This window comes from Pseudorasbora parva, chromosome 1 (assembly GCF_024679245.1).
Source record: "Pseudorasbora parva isolate DD20220531a chromosome 1, ASM2467924v1, whole genome shotgun sequence".
Lineage (NCBI taxonomy): Eukaryota > Metazoa > Chordata > Actinopteri > Cypriniformes > Gobionidae > Pseudorasbora > Pseudorasbora parva.
The window spans coordinates 58,636,384-58,656,794 of NC_090172.1; the positions used below are offsets into that span (position 1 = coordinate 58,636,384).

General features: G+C 37.3%; 1 protein-coding gene and 1 long non-coding RNA gene across 6 annotated transcripts in view; one reads left to right on the top strand and one right to left on the bottom strand.

Annotated features, from left to right (window-relative positions):
* kdm6ba (lysine (K)-specific demethylase 6B, a) overlaps positions 1–4,904 on the top strand; it is a 125,431-nt gene extending 120,527 nt beyond the window's left edge. For 4 of the 5 annotated variants that reach the window (XM_067446659.1, XM_067446650.1, XM_067446670.1 and 1 more), the window contains 2 exons: positions 1,787–1,960; positions 3,053–4,904. In XM_067446659.1, the coding sequence (XP_067302760.1) occupies positions 1,787–1,960; positions 3,053–3,076 (198 nt within the window). In that variant the 3' untranslated portion in view covers positions 3,077–4,904. The remainder of the gene's footprint in view (positions 1–1,786; positions 1,961–3,052) is intronic. The other variant, XM_067446678.1, reaches the window with a different exon arrangement.
* Positions 1–20,411, bottom strand: part of LOC137078951 (uncharacterized) — a 28,872-nt gene that overhangs the window by 1,611 nt on the left and 6,850 nt on the right. The window contains exon 2 of the long non-coding RNA XR_010905380.1: positions 20,129–20,250. This is a non-coding gene — a long non-coding RNA (uncharacterized lncRNA). The remainder of the gene's footprint in view (positions 1–20,128; positions 20,251–20,411) is intronic.

Below are 20,411 nucleotides of genomic sequence, written 5' to 3' on the forward strand. Positions count from 1 at the left end.
AATCTAGCATTGAGGTTATGAACACATTAACTAATTTGTCAAAAATGGGGTTTTACAGTTGCTAGAAATGTGGCTTCAATTTAAAGATTTGTATCAATGCCGTGTTTCCACCGCAGGAACTTTCCCCAGGAGCTATTAACTTTGGGGTGGTACTCACCAACTTTTGACCAAAGAGACAGGGTCTAAATGAAGTTCTGGTAAAAAAAAAAAAAATCACCTTCAAAGTCTCTGCTTGTGAGGTAGTACTATAGTAATACAATGATGGACTGACAATGAGATTCAGGCTTTATTAAAGGTCCACTGAAGTGCTTTGAAACGTGCCGCATTATTCAATGTGTTGATGTAATTTCCCCTGAAACGGCTCCAGCTGTTAGCAGCTCCTCCCCTTTTTTGAAACAGCCAATAGCGTTTCTTTAATATACAGTTTGACTAGAGCGCAAGAGCGGACCTTCTCTCTCTGTTTGGTAAAGCCAGTTTCCTCTAACACTGTTTACCATCATAATCGCCTCCATATTGCTTTGAAATGCAGCATTCTGTGCAGAATTCAAATGGGTCGATATGTTTGTTGTCTGCGTGGACTCACGCACATGATCCACGCTGCGCTCTCGTGTCTTTAGTCTAAATTTAGACCAGAGCCATTGAGGTGTGTGCGTTGCTGCGGTGCGTGAAACTAACGTGAAAACAGACTTCATTCGCCTCAAATGAAAGCATATTTACACTGAATCGTTTCCTATCACATATATAGTGTGCTATGTGCCTTTCACCATGTAGAAATTAGTAAATGTGTGTTAACAACTGACCGATTTCAGCTTCAGCAGTGTAGGGGGGCGGGCTTTACATTCTAGAGAGCATTCTGATTGGACAGAAGTTTTGACGAGAAGGTAAAGTCTGCGATGATGTCACCAAAATCTGAGATTCGTTTTAGCGGAAGTGGGAGACTGTAAATTTTGAATGCTTATCTCCTAAATGCAAATAGTTTTAGTTCTGGAACACACCAGCTTATTCATAACTTTAAGGCTAACACAGTCATACTAAAAGCTAAAAAACTTAAATTTTGATTTCAGTGGACCTTTAAACTTGTATACGAAATCCAGTGGGAACTGGAATCTTGCGTTCAGTCATACATCACAGGACTAATTTGCCTAACCTTCACTATACTTTAGACCTTGATGGAAATGCAGACAGCAACAGGTCTGGGGGGGGGGTTCTGGAACAAATTGTTCCGGGTAATTTGTGGAAACGCAGTTAAAGAGCACACCCAGTTTCTTAACTGACAACGACAAAGACTTGACAGAACAGCCATCAAATGTCTGACAGTTTACTAGGTTATTACGAGTTTTTTTTGTCCAATAATTCAAATCTGTTTCTCAGGGGGTTTGTCACAATTAGTAGTAGGAATTTACTAGGCATACCAATTCACAAAAGTCACGTAATTTGATATTAACTGGATGTTTGTTCAGAGCATGAAGAAATATAGAGTATCTTCCTAGTTATATCTCTCAAAGGGTAGCATGTACAGGGTGAAAAGCAACGGTCCTAGCCCTGAGCCTTGTGGTACTCCATACTGATCGGTGTGACATCTTGTCATTTACTGCTACAGAATGATAACGGCCAGAAGTATGATTTGAACCATGCCAATGCAATTTGAGTCTTTTCAAAATAATGTTGTGGTCAATAGTATCAAAGAGGGATCTACCAGAATACGTTTACATGATTTAATTATGAACCCATGAATGAAATAATAGGGTTCCTTTAAGAGTTTGAGGTTTGTTTTTTTGTTATTGAGCAGGTGGAGGTGTTTAACCTGCTGTTCGTGACCAGTGAGAGTGGCAGTCGGAAGACGTATGTGGTGCACTGTGAGGACTGTGCACGACAACGCAGCCCAAACCTCTCCAATGTTGTGGTATTGGAGCAATACCGCATGGAGGAGCTCATGAACGTGTACGACGCTTTCACCCTGGTGAGTTCAACCGCAAGCTTCGTCAAAGTGCACAAACATGAACAAACAGATGCAAACTCCTTACCTTTAGGTGAGAATTCACCCTTATGAGATCAAAATAGGTCACCTATGAGATTTACGTATATCCAATGAGAGTGTTTTGGGGGAGGGGGTTCAGGCTGGTCCTTTTTTGAGAGAGAGAGCGAGAGACATTACAAGGTAAGACAGAATTAGGGTTAGAATTAGAATTTCAGTTTCGAGAGTTAATGAAGTTAAGATGATTTCCATCATACATTTTATCTGGTTGTTGTCCTCTTGTTTTTGTTTATCTATTCAAGTTCAATTTTAATTTGTATAGCACATTTCCAACAGCACCCAGGCTGACCAAAGTGCTTTACAGAAGAGCAAGACTAGCACACATACATAGAAATAAAATCAGAAAAGAGTAAAAAACAAAAAGTCCACCTATTTAAAAGTGTAACATATCAGGGTAATCAGTACACTAAAGATAGACAAGGAAGGGGCCAGCCTTATCTCTAAAGGCAGGGTATTCCAAAGTCATGGCCCTGCTACCGCAGAAGCACGCTCACCTCTACGCTTTAGTCTAGACCAACAAAGCCTGATCACAAGAACGGAGGCTTCTGGGTGGAGTGAAGGAGTTCAGATAGATAGACAGGAGCTTTGTTATGAACGGATTCTTAGACAAAGAGGAGAATTTTAAAGTCTATTCTCTGACAATTCGGAAACCAATGAAGGGATCTAAGAATCGGAGTGACGTGCTCATATTTACGACACTTTAAAAGAAATCTGGCAGCAGCACTTTGGACAAGTTGAAGTCGTGCAAGTCATATTCAGCTCCCATCTCTATTGAATCCTTTTGTGTTTTGCCTTGCATAAAACACTGCCTGTTAGAATTAGTTTTCAGCCAGATGCAAAGATACTTGAGTGTCTAGAAATGAGTATGAAAAGTAAATATATCTTTAAAAAATCTCAGAGAATGTTTTCTCTAGCCATGCAATGAATAATGAACCTTTTTTACCCCTCACCTGTTTGCATCCCTGACAAAGCATCAGAAAGAGCTAACGTCGATCATTTGTCTGTCTGCTTTCTCAGGCCATCAGTTCCAGCTCCCGATGAGACGGTCTCATCACTTTCCCTCACACAGCCATAACCAAAACTCCTGCTCGCAGGACAAGATCTTCTATTTTAGTCCAAGACTTAAAACCATTTACCGTTGGGAAAAAACAAACAAAAAACTACTACTGTTAATATTTGTTGAACAGCCAATCCAGAACCAGTTTACTCAGCATTGTTTACAGAACCAATCAGCCAATAAGACTTCCGTCGGTCTGGTGTATCAACCTCTGAATGGCTCTGTCACACGGACTGCAGTTTGGTGCTGTCACGGCTTACAGCGGCGGAGTTGGCAAGATCCTGTCCGTTTAGGTTTTTGTTCTTAGTTTTCTTTTTGGTCGTCTTGAATACTGAAATGTCTAAATGCTCTTTGTTCTTTTCGTGGGTGCTTATTTTTCTCCAATAATTTATTATTTTTAAACCTAGAACAGCCTAGATATATACCACATTGGCCTTGTGACTTGTATTTAGTGAAGAGATAAAAAAATTAATAATACTAATAATAGAGCTATGGACATTTTTCTAAAGCATTAAGAATTAAAAGAAATAGTTGTTCAGAATGCTTCAAAACATACGGGTTTTAAAAGACTTTTTCAGTTTTAGTGTGGAAATGTTGTGTTTATATCATCAGGACAAGCATTTGAGGATTGCATTTTTTTAATCAATCTCTTTTCCTGCGAGTATACTTGTTTAGTTTCAGTCAGTGAATTGTTTCTCACCTCTATACAGATCTATTCTTTTTTTTTATTGTACATTTTTTATTTTATTTAAAATGTTCTTCTATTTATTGGATATAAAATGCTCTCCCTGCCTCAACATGGTTATCATAGATGTATTAAGGGTTTCTATTGTTATTCTGTAATATTTTAAGGGTGCTGATTTTTGTTTTGTTTTTATTTTGGTGCTTGCCCCTTTAAATATCTTGTCTATATGAATTAAATCTCTCATAACTGACTCCTTGTCCTTCTAGATGGTAGAGCACAGCGTGTAGGATTTGACTTGTTATACACAAACGTTTTAAAAACACATTTTTGACAACAACAAGACTTAAATGTGATCACTGTTATATATTCGAACACTTGCCAGTTTATTTTAAAGAGCCGAAAGAAGAGCTTAAACCCAGGGGCGATGTTCACACGAGTTCTCAGACTCTGAATCTTTCTGCTTGTTTTTGTACTACGATGGTGACTTGGACTGATGTCAGTAATCCTGAGCCGAGATTAGCAGCTACTCTGAATTCAGGTGATTCACGAATCGGGGCTAAGAACAGTTTTTTGATACCTATCGTACACATTTAGTGGTGCTTCTATTGTAAATGCTGTTCACTTGAGGACGGCAGGCATAAACTTTCAATACACACAGTTATTGGCTTCAGTGGGTTGTCATACGCCTAAACTGAGGCTTAGAGAAAAATCACATTGAACTGTAAATTGTGGCATTTTACTGGAATTTGTAACAGTGTGAACGGGGATTTTACGCATTATTGTTTTGAAATATATACTGTACATTTTTTTTTTTACAACAATAGAGGCGTTAGCAGTGAAATGATTCATGTATTATCAGGAAAATGGTTTTTATGATGATAATAGATGGTGCTGAGTTCTTCTTGAGCTACTCTCAATTTTTTAAGAAATATTTTTCCTGTTGCAATATACACACACTTTCCTTTTTTCCCTCATTATTATTTTATTTTTGTGGTTATTTAAAATCTGCACTGTTTTGGAATTCACACACGAAGCGACCTGAGCCAGACATGTCTTAAACACTTTGTGAATTCGTGTGACATTGATATGATTACTCTGAATAATATTAAATGCTTTTGATAAACTTTGATCTGTGCCCTGTCTCTCTGTATTGATTTCAGAAACCTTGATTGTGTATTGAATTAACGTTTCAGCCACAAACATACAAATGAAGCACTGTCTCATAGATCTTCCTGCTACAGATGCAAAAATAATGATTTGCTACATCTGAAAATATAACTTTAAAAAAAAGGGTATCAATAATAAGATATTTAAACAAACCCATGGTGATTAAAAGGGCCAATATAACTTTTGGCCCTCTAGCAGTTAGGACAAAATGCATGTAGAGGGACTTTGGTTTGGTTGTAATTTGGCTCTGCGGATGAATATGGTTCTCATTATCACACTGCTTATAAAACTTAAATATAAGGTTTATTAGTTAACGAACTAATAATGAACTGCACTTATTTATCTTTGTTAAATATGTACTAATGTATTAAAATCTTGTTAACATTAGTTAATACACTGAACTAACATCAACGGCTGGATTTTTATTAACCAACATTAACAAAGATGAACAAATACAGTAACAAATGAACTGCTCATGGTTAGTTAATTTTAACTATTGCATTAACTAATGTTATTACATGAAATACTTGATTCTGATTGGTCAATCGCGCATTCCAGCGGTGTTATTTCCAGATAACAACCGCTCATCGGGGTACTACGAGTTATCTTGACTCTTCTATGCTTAATGCTGGTGCCATCTTGTGGCTGTTAAATACTTAAACAACTATGTTGGAAGACTTCAAGGCAGGTTTCCTTAATAAAGTTTTTAATATGGATATTTTTCTTACACAAACGCATCGATTCGAATCAGAAGGCTCTATTAACCCATCAGAGTCGTGTGGAGCACGTTATTTGACGGACAGCTGCATGTTTTATGGACTTCAAACACAGCTAACGCTACAACTACTGCTGGGATTAACGTTAGCCTGGACTTTTTAAATATAACTCGATTGTATTTGTCTGAAAGAAGAATGTCATATACACCTATAATGACTTGAGGGTGAGTAAATCATAGGCTTGGTTTGATTTTTGGGTGAACTAACCCTTTCAGCATTCATTTTCAACATTTAGCAGCGATAGATAAAGGCTTAAAGCAGGTTGGAACTGTTTTTCTTCGTGGAAGCTTTGCATAAGTGCTAGTAAAATATTTAATCTCAAGACAATATTTTGTGTCTAATTTATTTGAGACTAGTAGCCGTGTAATAAGCGGGATAATGTCCACCCAGCCGGTTGTTATCGCAGAATAAAGCCCTTCAGACGTGATGCTCCGCTTCGCGTCGGGGTCCTGATCACTCTGTCGGGGTTTATTCTGCGATAACAACCGGCTGGGTGTACATTATCCCTTACTTAACTAATACGACCTTATTGTAAAGTGTTATCACATTCACTCCTAATCTTAAGAGCTATAACCAGTTAAGATGAAAAGGGTCTCAAGCTGAAGACATTACAGTAAAAGACTTAAATTAACAGTCACCAAGCACCAGTAATAAATCTTGTTGGCAAGATTATGAAACTCAGTTACCTGTAACAATTTTTTTAATTCTAACAATGCAACGAGTCAACATGAACAAACCTGAAGGACGCTCTATACAGTTGATGGGTCAGTGCTGTATCATCATGAATGTTTTACCCTTTCCAATCCCAGGAACACGATAAAGGGAATTTGTTAGCCACTAGCTTCATGCATTCCTTTTTTATCAACACTTGAATATGGGTACACTGTAAAAAAAAAAAAAAAAAAAACGAAGGCAAATTTTGAACTTTTGCAGTACAATCGACTTGGATGTTTAAGTTATTTCAACTTAAATTATGTTAAACTGACTTTAAAAAATGAGATCTTGTATAACTAATAAAAACAAGTTTAACGTTTCTTAACTTATTTTGATGAGTTAAAACAATGTAAAAACATGTTGCCATAACTTATTGAACATATTTTTTTCAGTGTATACACATTTCTGTAAAATCACATTTTTGTGAAAGACTACAGCTGGATCAGATTCAGAATGATTATCAAATCTCATGTTTTTGTGTCATCCCTAAATTAGGCCTATTGTAATTTGGTTAGGTTTTTACTGTGAATTTAAGTAAATATTTGTTGTATTTATTTATATATTTAAGTATACTTTAACGTTAATAAACTAATCAATTTAAAGATTTTATTAATATTTTTTTCAAATAAGAGCCATTATTTACGGTCATCCACTGTCGTTTTGTGGCTCTTTTTTTTATTAAAAGTATCGGTTTGGCACCAGTATCGCAAAAACCCCAAACGATACTCCATTTAAACTTCACTGACCACATTACTGCAACAGCCCGGGGTCCTGCAGATTTGCTTTATACAACATTAGAAAGATTAGACCCTTCCTATCAGAACTCCTGGTTCAAGCTCTTGTTCTCTCCAGACTGGACTATTGTAATGCTCTTCTGGCTGGGCTTCCAGCATGCACTATCAAACCCTTGCAGCTGATCCAGAATGCAGCGGCGAGAGTGGTCTTTAATGAGCCGAAGAGAGCGCATGTTACGCCTCTCTTCATCAAACTGCACTGGTTGCCAATGGCTGCTCGCATCAAATTCAAGGCACTAGTTATCGCCTACAAAACAACCTCTGGCTCTGCACCAATATACCTAAACTAGGGCTGGACAATAATTCAATATCAATATATATCGCGATATAATTTTTTTCAATAACGGTGATATGATTTTTAAACACATTTCCGATATTTCGATATGACTGACGTTCAGGGCACATGCCATCAGAAAGAGCAGAACACGATTGGCTTCTTGCGTGATGACGTACACCACGGACACGCAGCCAGTGCTCAGCAGTAGTAGGCTGATAGATCCAACGCGGCACGTTTTAGCTACAAAGAGAGTTTCCCTGACCGCAACACAAATGTGACTGAATGAGCTTCCACAAGTAAGGAGAAATAAATAGTTGATAAGAGAAGAAAGACTAACTTTCTTTAGTGGCGTGGAAGTGGTTCGTCTAAAGCACTATTCGCACGGGATTAGTATTATCTAGGGAACCTCTGTGATTTAGAAATGACTCCTCCACATCTGAGTTTTGCGTGGCGCATTCGCACGGGATAAGCAAAGCCTGTGATTTTACTCGAATTTACTGACTTCTCCCGGATATGATGTTCGTTATAGATAGCTGTATGAAATCATAAACAGGCATCGATATCGTTTTGATTATTTTACAGTAGCCTAATAAATAAATATAATTTCGTTCAGTTAGCGAACAGACGCCATGAACTGAGCTCAGACCAGCGGCAGGAATCAGATTTCATTTATCACGAGTAGGAAGCTGACAATAGCCTACGGCGGAAGATTCAGTTTCAAAACTAAATGTAAAAGCGCCTATTTAAACAAGATTGTCATTGTACTATACTGTTCTGTTATGTTTTTCATTCAGAACAGTATTGATGTTAATATTAAACACACCATTCAATCAGATTACTCCCAAATTGATACTCATTCTAAAGTGAAAGTATAATCCGTGCGGGCGCGGCTGCACGGGAATTAACGGTGCGCATTATGAATGCAGACTTTATTCTTCGTGAAAGATAAAGATAGAAATGCTCACAGGGAGAAAAAAAGCTTGCAAAAAGTATACAATCCGCCTAATCCTGGCCAAATCACAGAGATGTCGATTCGCACGGGACTAATGTTATCACAGGACCTCGGTGTTCGGCGAAATATGGTAGGTAGGCTAATTTGCGGGGGAATTTTTACTTTACAAATTACAGACATGGCCGATTCGCACGGGATTAAGATCACAGACATTCTCTGCAATTATTACAAATCACCAGAGGTCCCCAGATAATACGAATCCCGTGCGAATGGGGCTGATATTAAACTTGTGCCGGAGAGGTGCCGACTAGGGGTGTAACAATACATCGACATAGATGCATCAATCTAATGTCTAACAATACCATGCCAAGCGTTACAAATAATCCATGTAGACTATTTATGTAAGAGGCAAGTGGCACATTTGTTTTAATACTTTCCACATTTGCACACAATGTCATGTATTAACACCAATGCGTTCATTCTCGTTTAAATTACCTTTCAAAGCTTGTGAAAGACGGTCAGACATGGCTTCACGAAAATGTATCATTTTCTCCTGTTTAAAGCCTTGCAAAAAGCAGCGTGCACTCATCTCAAGCAAAGCACAAATAGGCCACTGAATTGAGTCTTATTTTATTTATTTTTTTGTGCATCAGTAGATAAAGGTTTAGTTTTGCATAAAAGGAGAATATAGCGCTATGAATCGTTCTTACTTAAAAACTTAAAAGAAAATGCTCAATAAACTGCGTCTGCGAAGTGAGAGTCTTGTTTATTTGAAGGTGATTTCACATTTCTTGTTCGTATAAAGGCTAAATACAAATAAAAGGTGAACATTAATTTATTTGTACCGTTTTTATTTCTAAAATATTATATAGTTTTATAGGAGGAGGTTTCATAGACTTGGCAAATTAATTTGTCAGAAGTTTGTAGGTACAGAAATCCTTTGTGGCAGTTCTTGGTAGTTTTTCTAAAGCTTTTATATAGTTCATATCGATATCGAAATTATATCGTATCGACCGAAATTAAGAAATATATCGTGATATAAATTTTGGACATATCGTCCAGCCCTAACCTAAATTCACTTGCTCAGACTTACACACCCTCCAGAAGCTTGCGTTCTGCGAGTGAGCGGCGCCTCGTAGTTCCATCCCAAAGAGGCATGAAATCGCTCTCACGGACATTTTCCTGGACCGTTCCCACCTGGTGGTGACCTGCCGATCTCAATTCGTGCTGCCGAGTCTGTAGCCATTTTTAAAAAACATCTTAAGACACATCTTTTCCATTTGCACCTGACCAATACAGAATAGCACTTACTGATCACCACAGCAACGACCAAAAGCGCACACTCCTGGATCATATCTACGTCTCTCATCCGGATTTGTGCCTTCAGGCGGGTATGTTACATAGTTATCATAGCTATCAAAATCCAGTGTTCTGTATTTTGCGTACGTGAGTTTTTGTTGTAGATGGCTATTGCTGCGCGTTTAGCTAGAATGCCATACAAAACCAACCCATTGGGCCACTGAATCCGCATTAACGACAACAGCTGGGGCAACAGCCTTAGTCCTAATGGGTTGTTATCATCGCTATCAAAATCTAGTGTTCTGTTTTTTGCGTACGTGAGTTGTTGTTGTAGGTGGCTATTGTAGATGGCTATAAAAAAATAATAAAAAAAGTGTAGTGTGCTAATTAATTGAGACTTCTTACAGCTCTTACAGGTTGTTGGCCTTGTTTGTTTCGTTGCTTCTATTGCTCTCCTCTTTTTTGTAAGTCGTTTTGAATAAAAGCGTCTGCTAAATGATTAAATGTAAATGTACTCAACCCTAGCAAAGACCAGAAACAGACAGAACCTCTTGTGATGCTTCAAAAATACTTTTTGTGCTAAAAAAAAAAACTACTTTATTTATCAATGCCTCTTCTTCCCTGTCAGTCTCTTACACAAGTGACGTATATCTACGCAAATTCAGATTTTAGGCAGATCTGAAATAATATAAACACAGTAATAGGTTTACCATAGTGACTTGGGGTAAAGGGAAAAAAACACGTTATGATGTATTGATTGATTAGACTATTTAAACTATTTCGAAAAAATGTCAACAGTTATATAGTGTACCTTTATTTAATGTTTCTTTTGAAGCTACACTGTGATATTTTCCTCCATCTAGCGGTGTAAAGGTGTATGACCATCCAGTGAATAATAGTTTCTGTTCCTCTCAATTCTGATTTCGTTTTAACTCCTACAGTGGCCGATTTAGTCCAAGATTAACATGGCAATCCCCCTCTTCACATTCGACACGGTGCCATCGAGTGTTAAAACACGAAAGGCGAAGCTTGAATTTACGGGTATGTCCCTCTTTGGCTGATGTACTTTAAAGATGGAGGGGCAACATGGCGACCGGCATTCGAACCCCTCACCCGTATGTATTTTCAATGGCATATTATAAACTTACGAGAATACTTTATTACTTGAAAGAAGAAAATATACATTAATGAGCACATATTTTTGAAAGAACTAAGTGTTTTTAGCTAAGAATAACCTAAAAAAGTTACACAGTGTAGCTTTAAGTCGGGTAGTTTTTTTGGGTTTTTTTGGTATTAATCTTTGCCATTTTTCCCCTACAAACTGTTAATATATTGTTCGTCATCATATTGCGATTTCATCAGCCCACACCAGGCACGCTGTTATCTGCAGGCGAATATTTATCCTTGTTTATTCATCTCATGTTTGTATGTCATCCCTATCAAAGTTCCTTCCTGTACTTTTTTACTGACGTGGGTTCAGAGGAACCAGAGCCTGTTTACTTTAGTGATCAGCTTCCAGAAACACGTCCCATCACTAAACTCTGATAGAGCTTTGGCAAAATGTCAAATTATCTGTGTAGGAGTGGGCTGGACGAGTCCGCAAGAGTTGAAACGATGGTCAGATACATCAAGCCGCTTACAGCCGACAAGCATCAGCCACCAGGAGTGCATTTCAACTGCCAACAAATTAATATATAAATTAATTTGTAAATACATTACAATTCATACACTGTAAAAAAATAAAATAAAAAATTATACATACATATATACATACATATATACATATATATATATATATATATATATATATATATATATATATATATATATATATATATATACACAAAACAAGTTACCTGAGTTCATTGAAATAAAAAATTTGAGTTGATACAATGAACATCTTTGAGAATTGACAACCTTTATTAAAAGATTATTAAAAGATTGTGTGAGCATATTGGGTAATTGTGTGTGTTTTATTTCTGATGACGCAGTGAAACATGCCAAATTGTGCTATTTTCATGATTTATCACATTTTTTATGTGGTTCAGATACAATAATAGTTTGAGTTTCTATTTATTAAACTAATTTTCTTTCATTGTATCAACTAACATTTTTAGGGCAACCAGGTTACTTAAATTTTTTAGTTAAACCAACAATATTTTATTTTACAGTGTAGTCAGGTATTGCAGAAATATACTCCCATGCAAATATGTAAGCCGACACGTATCCAAACGGACTTTGCCGTGTCAACACAAACTAGTCAGGAGTTCGAAAAGGATATCAGTCATGCAGAGGTTAAGCTCGCGGATTTCCTACTTCCTGTCAGTACAGGAAGCTCTTCCCACCACTCCTTTAACACATTGCTCAGTTTTTCTCCATTCTGAACTGCAAATGTAAAGCTTGTTTAATTGAAGCACGCTAGTCTGAAGTCACGGCGCTGGCTGTAGTCAACTCAAAAGTGGGCTGGCCACAAACCGGCCGGTGTATGCACGGCAAATGCAGCAAGTTATATTTTTCCCCAACAGCATTTCGGTAAATGCTGCTAAATTTCAGTCAATCTCAATCCCACTTTTACTAACAAAAATCCCTTCACTTAAAGGGGTAGTTCACCCAAAAATGAAATTGATGTCATTAACTCCTCCCCCTAATGTCGGTCCACACCCGTAAGACCTCCGTTCATCTTCAGACACAGATGAAGATATTTTATATTTAGTCTGAGAGCTTATGCAAGTGTATGCACACTATACTGTCCATGTCCAGATAGGGAATAAAAACATCATCAGAGTAGTCCATATGAGACATCAGTTAGTTCATGAGAATCTCTTGAAGCATCGAAAATACATTTTGGTCCAAAAAAAACAAAAACTACGACTTTATTCAGCATAGTCTTCTCTTCTACTACTATACTGTCCATGTCCAGAAAGGTAATCTCAAATAAAGTTTCGAACGATTCGGCATGATCCAAATCATGAATCAATTCACTGATTCGTAACCGTTTGAATCTTTATTTGAGGACTAAAAAACAAACCCGGAAGAGAAGACAATGCTGAATAAAGTCATAGTTTTTGTTATTTTTGGACCAAAATGTATTTTCGATGCTTCAAGAGATTCTAATTAACCCACTGATGTCTCATATGGACTACTCTGATGATGTTTTTATTCCCTTTCTGGACATGGACAGTATAGTGTGCATACACTTGCATACGCTTTCAGACTAAATATAAAATATCTTAAACTGTGTTCTGAAGATGAACGGAGCTCTTACGGGTGTGGAACGACATTAGGGGGAGGAGTTAATGACATTTCATTTTGGGGGGAACTAACCCTTTAAGTCCTGTTCAGTGCTTCTAAGCATTGCATATTTGCACAGGTTTTATCTTTTTAACCGTCATCACCGCCGGCCTCTTGCGTGAGGTCAGAGGTCAGCACCCAGAGTAAACAACATTACATCTGACGGACATGAATCGATCTGATCTGTCTGTGATTTCTCCCACAGATGGGCTCTTATCGTTTACACCATTCCTCCCATGTACAACCACTCCCTCCTCTTTTCATCATGAAGGAGAGCTGCTCGACTCCATCCTTCTTTCAGATCTCTCAATCTGTCCTTGCCATCAGTTGATTGTGATCCTTTCTGTTCTTTCCCCATGTGGCCTATTAAACTGCAGTCTGGATCGGCCTCACTCACATCAAAGTTTTAAACCAAGCTAACCTTTAAAAGATATCCTTGGTCTGGATGAGGACTGTTAACTGGAGAGCTGGTCTTGCTCTTAAATGCTTTTAAATATTCTTTAAATATATTGCTCTACAGTAGTGGACAAAAGTGATGTCCGGCCTAGGAAAATTGTAATTTAAAAAAACAATAAATGTTTGCATTTGTCAAAGATTTTGTAGCATATTAGTTGTACTTTGAGTCAATTGTTTGAAACAATTTTGGCCAGGCTGTTATACAAAGAAATTATGAACATGCAAAAACAAAATATTAATAACTAACTAATTATGTTCTAGTCAATGTATTGTTGTTTCTATGCATTTTTAAAATGCATCTTTAGCTGTAGTGTTTTCCTTTTTTTTGCCAAATAATTTTGTCAGATTAGTACTGTAACCAGGTTTTGTGTTAACGCATTTAAACATGTTTTGTTTTTTAAAATAAATAATCAAATATTAATCAAACTTGTAAGCTTATTAAAAACAAATCTCCCCTCCAGACGTCACTTTTGGCCAAAGACGAGCGATAATTGAGGCCAAAGAGATTTAAGTCCAAATTTTTCGTAATTTCTAATAGCAAAACACATTATAAATGTTATGAAACATGTTATCGGTTTGATGAATAAGCCAGTGTTTTTTAGTACACAGGTCATTTTTGTGAGTTGCGAACATTAGTTTGAGGAGATCTGTTGAAGTAATAATGTTGATCATTAAATTAGTGTTCAGAACTTTTCATGGCCGAGTTCCAGTTTTATTTTCTTTAAGCAATAAACAAGAACGAATGGAAGTAAGAATGAAACGAGATGTTTATTTGGTATTTAACTGGCCAAACTGGCTTTTGAAAACAATAACTGTTACCATCTGAAATGACTAACAATAACTGCGCATTAAGCACATTCAGGCTATCGTCGCGTAAGTAAACATCAGTAAACGACACGATCGCGTGCTTCGTCATTCAAATGCGCTGACGGTTACTCCATTGTTGTTCTTTGTATAACGTTACACTAGTCTGACGTGCAAAACCGTTTTGCTTGCTACTGCTAAGGTTTAGTCGCATACAATAGTCCATAAACCGAATCATGTCCTCATAAACTGCGAGTGAAGACACACAAATGTTGACAGGCCACTAAATACAGTCCATACCACAGAGACTGTGGTAAAACTAAAGACTTTTCGGAGATATGAAGGATGCAATACTACTCTATAGGTACTCAAGATTGACTTGAGATTGACTGAAACTGAGTGTCCCCCCCCCCCTTAAAGTAACCTGATTGCCTTAAAATGTTGAGTTTATTGAAATAAAAAATTGGAGTTGATACAATGAAGGAAATTTGTTTAATAAATAGAAACTCAAAATATTATTGTATCTGAACCACATAAAAAATGTGATAAATCATGAAAATAGCACAATTTGGCATGTTTCACTGCGTCATCAGAAATAAAACGCACACAATTACCCAATATGCTCACACAATCTTTTAATAATATTTTAATAAAGGTTGTCGAATCTCAAAAAATGTTCATTTTATTAACTCAAAATTTTAATTTCAATTAACTCAATTTTAAGGCAACCAGGTAACTTTTTCTTTTTCTAAGTATTTTTTACAGTGTATGTTTGCTTTAACAATATGAAAACACATGTTTATCTATACGAGATCTTATTATATTTTGTTCAATAAAGATTTTTTTTTTTTTTTAATCTACACTAATTTCTTTAGTGTGGCACAAAAACATCAATTCATGTTTTAAGGTATATAACCGTCCGGACCTTGGCTGGTGAGGAGGATTAATTTACTGGACCCCAAGCAATTTTAGTTGAAGACCGCTGCTATATAGACTGATTCTGTGACATCGCCAACTACTGGCCTGACAGCAGAATACAGCGAATAATACAGCGCTATTAGTCACAGATCCGTGTGAAAGGGGATAATTTTGACAAAGTTGTTGTCTGTTTGCAAAAAACACAAAGGAAAAACTTTGAGAAACTTTGAAAGCAATGAGATCTTCAGAGCATCTCCAAAGCCACGCCTCCTCCAAAACGCATGAACGCACACAGCAGGGAGCAAACTAAATATTCGTTTATTTCTTGTCGAAGGAACTGTCACTCATGTCAGAAAGTTAGTAACTTTAGTAACTTGTGGATCAGCGCTGCCTCGTGATGCAAACGGTTTAGAATGATTCAGTCCGATTTGGCGAACTGGTTCGACCGATTCACTGAGGGTGCTTTCACACATTTACATTTGGCAGATGGTTTTAACCAAAGCGACTTACATTTCATTCAAGGTAGGGCTGTCAAAATTGCTCAAAAATGACGTTTGTATATTCCCTCTAAAAAAAAAAACAAGAATATTCAAACTATTCGAACATCTGGGTGTGCATTTTGTCAATGACGTACATTATGTCAATAACAGGACAAATGAATACAAAGAGACATAACTAATTGTATAGCTAGTCTATTTAAGTTTAAACATATTTGACAACGCATTACTTACACAGAAACAAGTTAATTAACTAATGGCCAAGACCGCAGACCTCACTCTCTCGCCCTCAGCTCACGCTCTCTGTGCATAACGTTTTAAATGAACAAACTTTGAGTGCTGCTCATTAAGAGTTTTGTGGAAGCAATTTAGGGTCGTGACTCTTGTCCCAAATACAGCAGGCTTCATTCAGTGATTGAAACAAATATTATTCATCTTAATTGAAGTTTTACAGCATATTGAACGCTCCGAGTGAGCTGTTCTGTGGTAAACATGGCACTTTTTCTTTACACAAAACAATAAATAATCAAACCAGTGAAAGCAGTGCATTTATCCTTTATTCAGGCAATATCTCTTCAGTCAGTACAGTAGCCTACACTTTAGTAATAGAACCCTGAGGTGCGCTAGCACGCCCACTCGCAAAGCAGACAGCCACGCCTCTACTACCGCGGACGTTTTTCCCCACTTTTTTATTTAATTATTTATTCGAATATAAATTTTCACCTTCGAAATTCTTTTTTTTTAAACTATTCAAATATACATTAGGATTTAGAGTATTAGTTGACATCTCTAATTCAAGGTACTTTTTTTTTAAACATTATTGTCAGTTCTTGCTTTCCCTGGGAATCAAACCCATGACCTTGGCGTTGCTCGCTCTACTGGTTGAGCTACAGAAAAGCCACACTGGCACTTTTGATGCGCACCCGGGTTCGATTGACGTCAGAGTTCGGTTCGTTTTGGATGATGTGAACGCGGTCTTCTGAACTCGGGTGCAAACCGTATCCCGAGTCCACATAAAAAGGTGGTCTGGGGTTTGTTTCAAGTGAACTCCGGTACAGCTCGCTGCTGATGTGAATGCAATCGCACTGAATTGCAAAAGTGAACCACTCTTAATGATGTATGATTTGATTAAAAAAAAAGTTTTTTAAAAAGTGTTTGTATATAGAAATATAGGCTGTCTCGAGTCTTTCCGGAAAAAACTGAGCACCTGGAGGCGTATCGTGTGGGCGGAGCTAAAGAATGACGAGCGCGCAAAGCGGTGACGTCCTCAAGCGTGGAGAAACCCATGGCTATCTCAGCTAATACAGATAATGATCCAGAATCAAATCTGAGGCTGAAATAAATTGAACAGGAGAAACAGCAACATCAGGACGTCCATCTCTGTGGTATGTACTGTATTTAGGGGCCTCTCAACATTTGTGTGTCTTTACTCGCAGTTTATTGAGGACATGATTCGGTTTATGGACTATTGTATGCTACTAAACCTTAGAAGTGAAGCTTCCGGTCATTTCTGCGTTCAAATCGGGTCAAATGCAGCGCTGCCTTCCCGGAATGCTGTGCTGAAGCGTTGAAGTCGCTCGACGTCACCCATAGGAATAAAGTGAAGCGCGGCGCGGAGTGTTTATAGGCGTGCATTTCCTCTCTCGCGCGCGCGCACCCTACCGGGAGAAGAGCCCGTACGGCCCATACAAGGACCTTCCGATCTATTAACGTCAAGTCGACCCATACTCGAAAAAAACTCTCCGAAACTTGTGAGAAACCGGAAGGAGTATTTTTGACACAGAAATACTCCATCAAACGTCCAACATTAGTTTTTGAAACTTTGTCTATGTTTAGGATGGGAATCCAAGTCTTTAACAGTGTAAAAAGCTCAGTATGCATGAAACAGCATTTCACCCCCCCTTTAATATTATTTGTAAATACATGATAAAATGTACTCTTTTCTCAGTTAATTTATTACATAAATAGACTGTGTAACTTTTACTTAAGATATATAGTTCCAACAGAATCTTGATTTTACAATGTAATAATTACATGAATTAATGTAATAGATCTTACCATACCACAAAGTCATTTTTTTCAGTGTTTTCCTGGCGAGCGTCAATGACGTACAGCGAGCAGAGAGCTGTAAATCTTGCATTCTTTAGAGCAGTTGCTGTACATTCCCAGCAGATAAGACACAAGTGCCATGAAGTGCCAGTACTGAAGCTTTGGAAACCAAACCAATGGTTCAAAAACAAAAATATAAAAGTGAGGTGAGCAACGCTATGCATTTCGCCGCATTGTTGCTCGCTTTCTTTACTAAGCAACCCGGGTAATCAGCTGCTGCTTTGATGATGCAAACGAACCCCAGTTTTGTATGGAGGACCAAATTACTCAAAATGAAATAATTAAGTAAATAATTAATTCAACTAAACAACAATTAAATGTACCAGTTTTTTCTGAAATAATTAAATAATTATTTTAATAATTTAATAATTAATTTAATTAAATATTAATTAAATAAATAAATGTATCTATTTATTTTGTAAAATTACATGAAATTGTTTAATATAATTCACAATTACCTATTAATTAAAAAATCTATTTTTTCATTATTTAATGTGCTTTTTCAAAAATACATTTTTCACAATAATATGCTGCACTTACGAATGATGCCTATTTGACGAATTTTCCATTTCCAAAGCAACATTTTCCCAAAGATTTTTTTCATAATAATAGAGGACATTTCACAAATGCCAATCAACAGGTAGTGGGGTGGTGCTTGGCGCTGATTGGATAATTCTTTCAGATTGATTACTTTTTTCTGTCTGGTTTTGGCAGGTGGCAAGGGGAAATCGGGGAATTGATTGTAAATTAACATGGCGGTAATTGATCAAGATAAAAACACACTTACTTAAAACTTAAACACTTACACACTTTTTCAAGTCTTTCGAAAATTCAATAGTCAAAATACATTTTCAGTCACAAATAAGAAAAGAGAAGCACCCTTGGTGTTCCGTGATGATGTCACCCATAGACCGTAAAAAAATATGGACGACTCGACATCATCCGTTTCCGCTTGCCATATTTGAAGCTTTCAGGAGGCCTTGCACGGCGCGGACATCTTGGGACCGAGTCTGCGCAGTAGCGATTTCGGGACCGGAGTTGCGCAGTAGAGCGCAGGAAGTAGAGCAGGAAGTACAGCTGCGATATCAAAAGCCCGCCCACACTCTCGCAGATGCAGAACAATTAATTATGTTGGTGTGAAATAAACAGTTATGGAAATGTAGAAATTAAAGCTAAAGCTCTAATCTGTTCCCAAAAATTTCGAAAAAAGTCCGTTAGTGCCTCAGTGACAACTTCACTCAGAGAAGACGTCAGTCTCAGCTGTCAATCATGACGTCACACCCCCCGTTTTTATAGCATCAAATAACTAACTCAAACAATTATTTTTAAAACGAACACCTGAAATGAAATCATCGTGATGATAACTGCCTTCAGTGACATAAACTCACTTTGGGGAAACATTTTTGAAGTGTAATTTTATTATTTAGTTTGCCTCGCGTCCATTAGAAAACACAGAGGGGCGGCTATACTGGGACCGGTCACCGGGGGGCGATCGAGGCGCGAAAGCTTCAGTAAATGAGAGGGAGACTGCAGGCTTGATGTCACCACACCACACAAAGATCGATCTGTCATGTCCGTCCACTCTTCAACTTCAAACCAATCAGCGCCAAGCTCCGCCCACTGCCTGTTGGTTGGCATTTGTGAAATGTCCTCTATTATTATGAAAAAAATCTTTGGGAAAATCGTGCTTTTGGAAATGCATGATTTGTCAAATAGCCGTCATTCGTAAGTGCAGCACATTATTATGAAAAACATCTTTTTGAAAAAGCACATTAAATAATGATAAAATAGATTTTTTAAACATAACAATAGTGTGTGTGTGGAAGAGGTAATTGTGAAATATATTAAACAATTTCATGTTATTTAAAAAATAAATAGATACATTTATTTAATTAATTATTATTTAATTAAAGTAATTATTTAATTATTAAATACATATTTTCTAAATTATTTCAGAATAAACTGGTACATTTAATTTAATTTTATTTTATTCATTATTTATTTAATTATTTAATTTTGAGTCATTTGGTCCTCCATAGTTTTGACCCAAATAATATAATCTGGACACAGTCCAGCGGGGGCAGGGTGGAGCAATCGAACTCGGGTTCGGTCCAAGCAATCGAACCAAATGTGAAAGCACCCTAAAAAAACAGCTCAAAAGAACGATTCGGACATCAGTAACGTGTACAGCAGGGAGCAAACAAAAGCGTCAGGAGAGACGGCGTTAAACTACCTCACGTCTCAAAGCGCATAACATTACGATAATAATGAACCTCAATAACTTAAAGAGCACTGACCTGTACCACATGACTGCTGCAGAGTCACAAACCGCTCCAAGAATAACGCCACGGGTTTCCATCTCTTCCAAATGACAGTAGATATGGCGTGAACGCAGCACAAGCTCGTTGGTTTTGTTCAACTGTAAAAGGAAATGCATATGTTGAAAACCATAAGTAGGACATTGTATAAATACAATAGGATGAGAAGAGACTTCCAACCTACAAAACAAAATGTTTCTAGAACAAATGACCTCGCATGCCTTTAAGTTTCTCTTAGGTGGTAGTTTGTTGGTTGAACAAT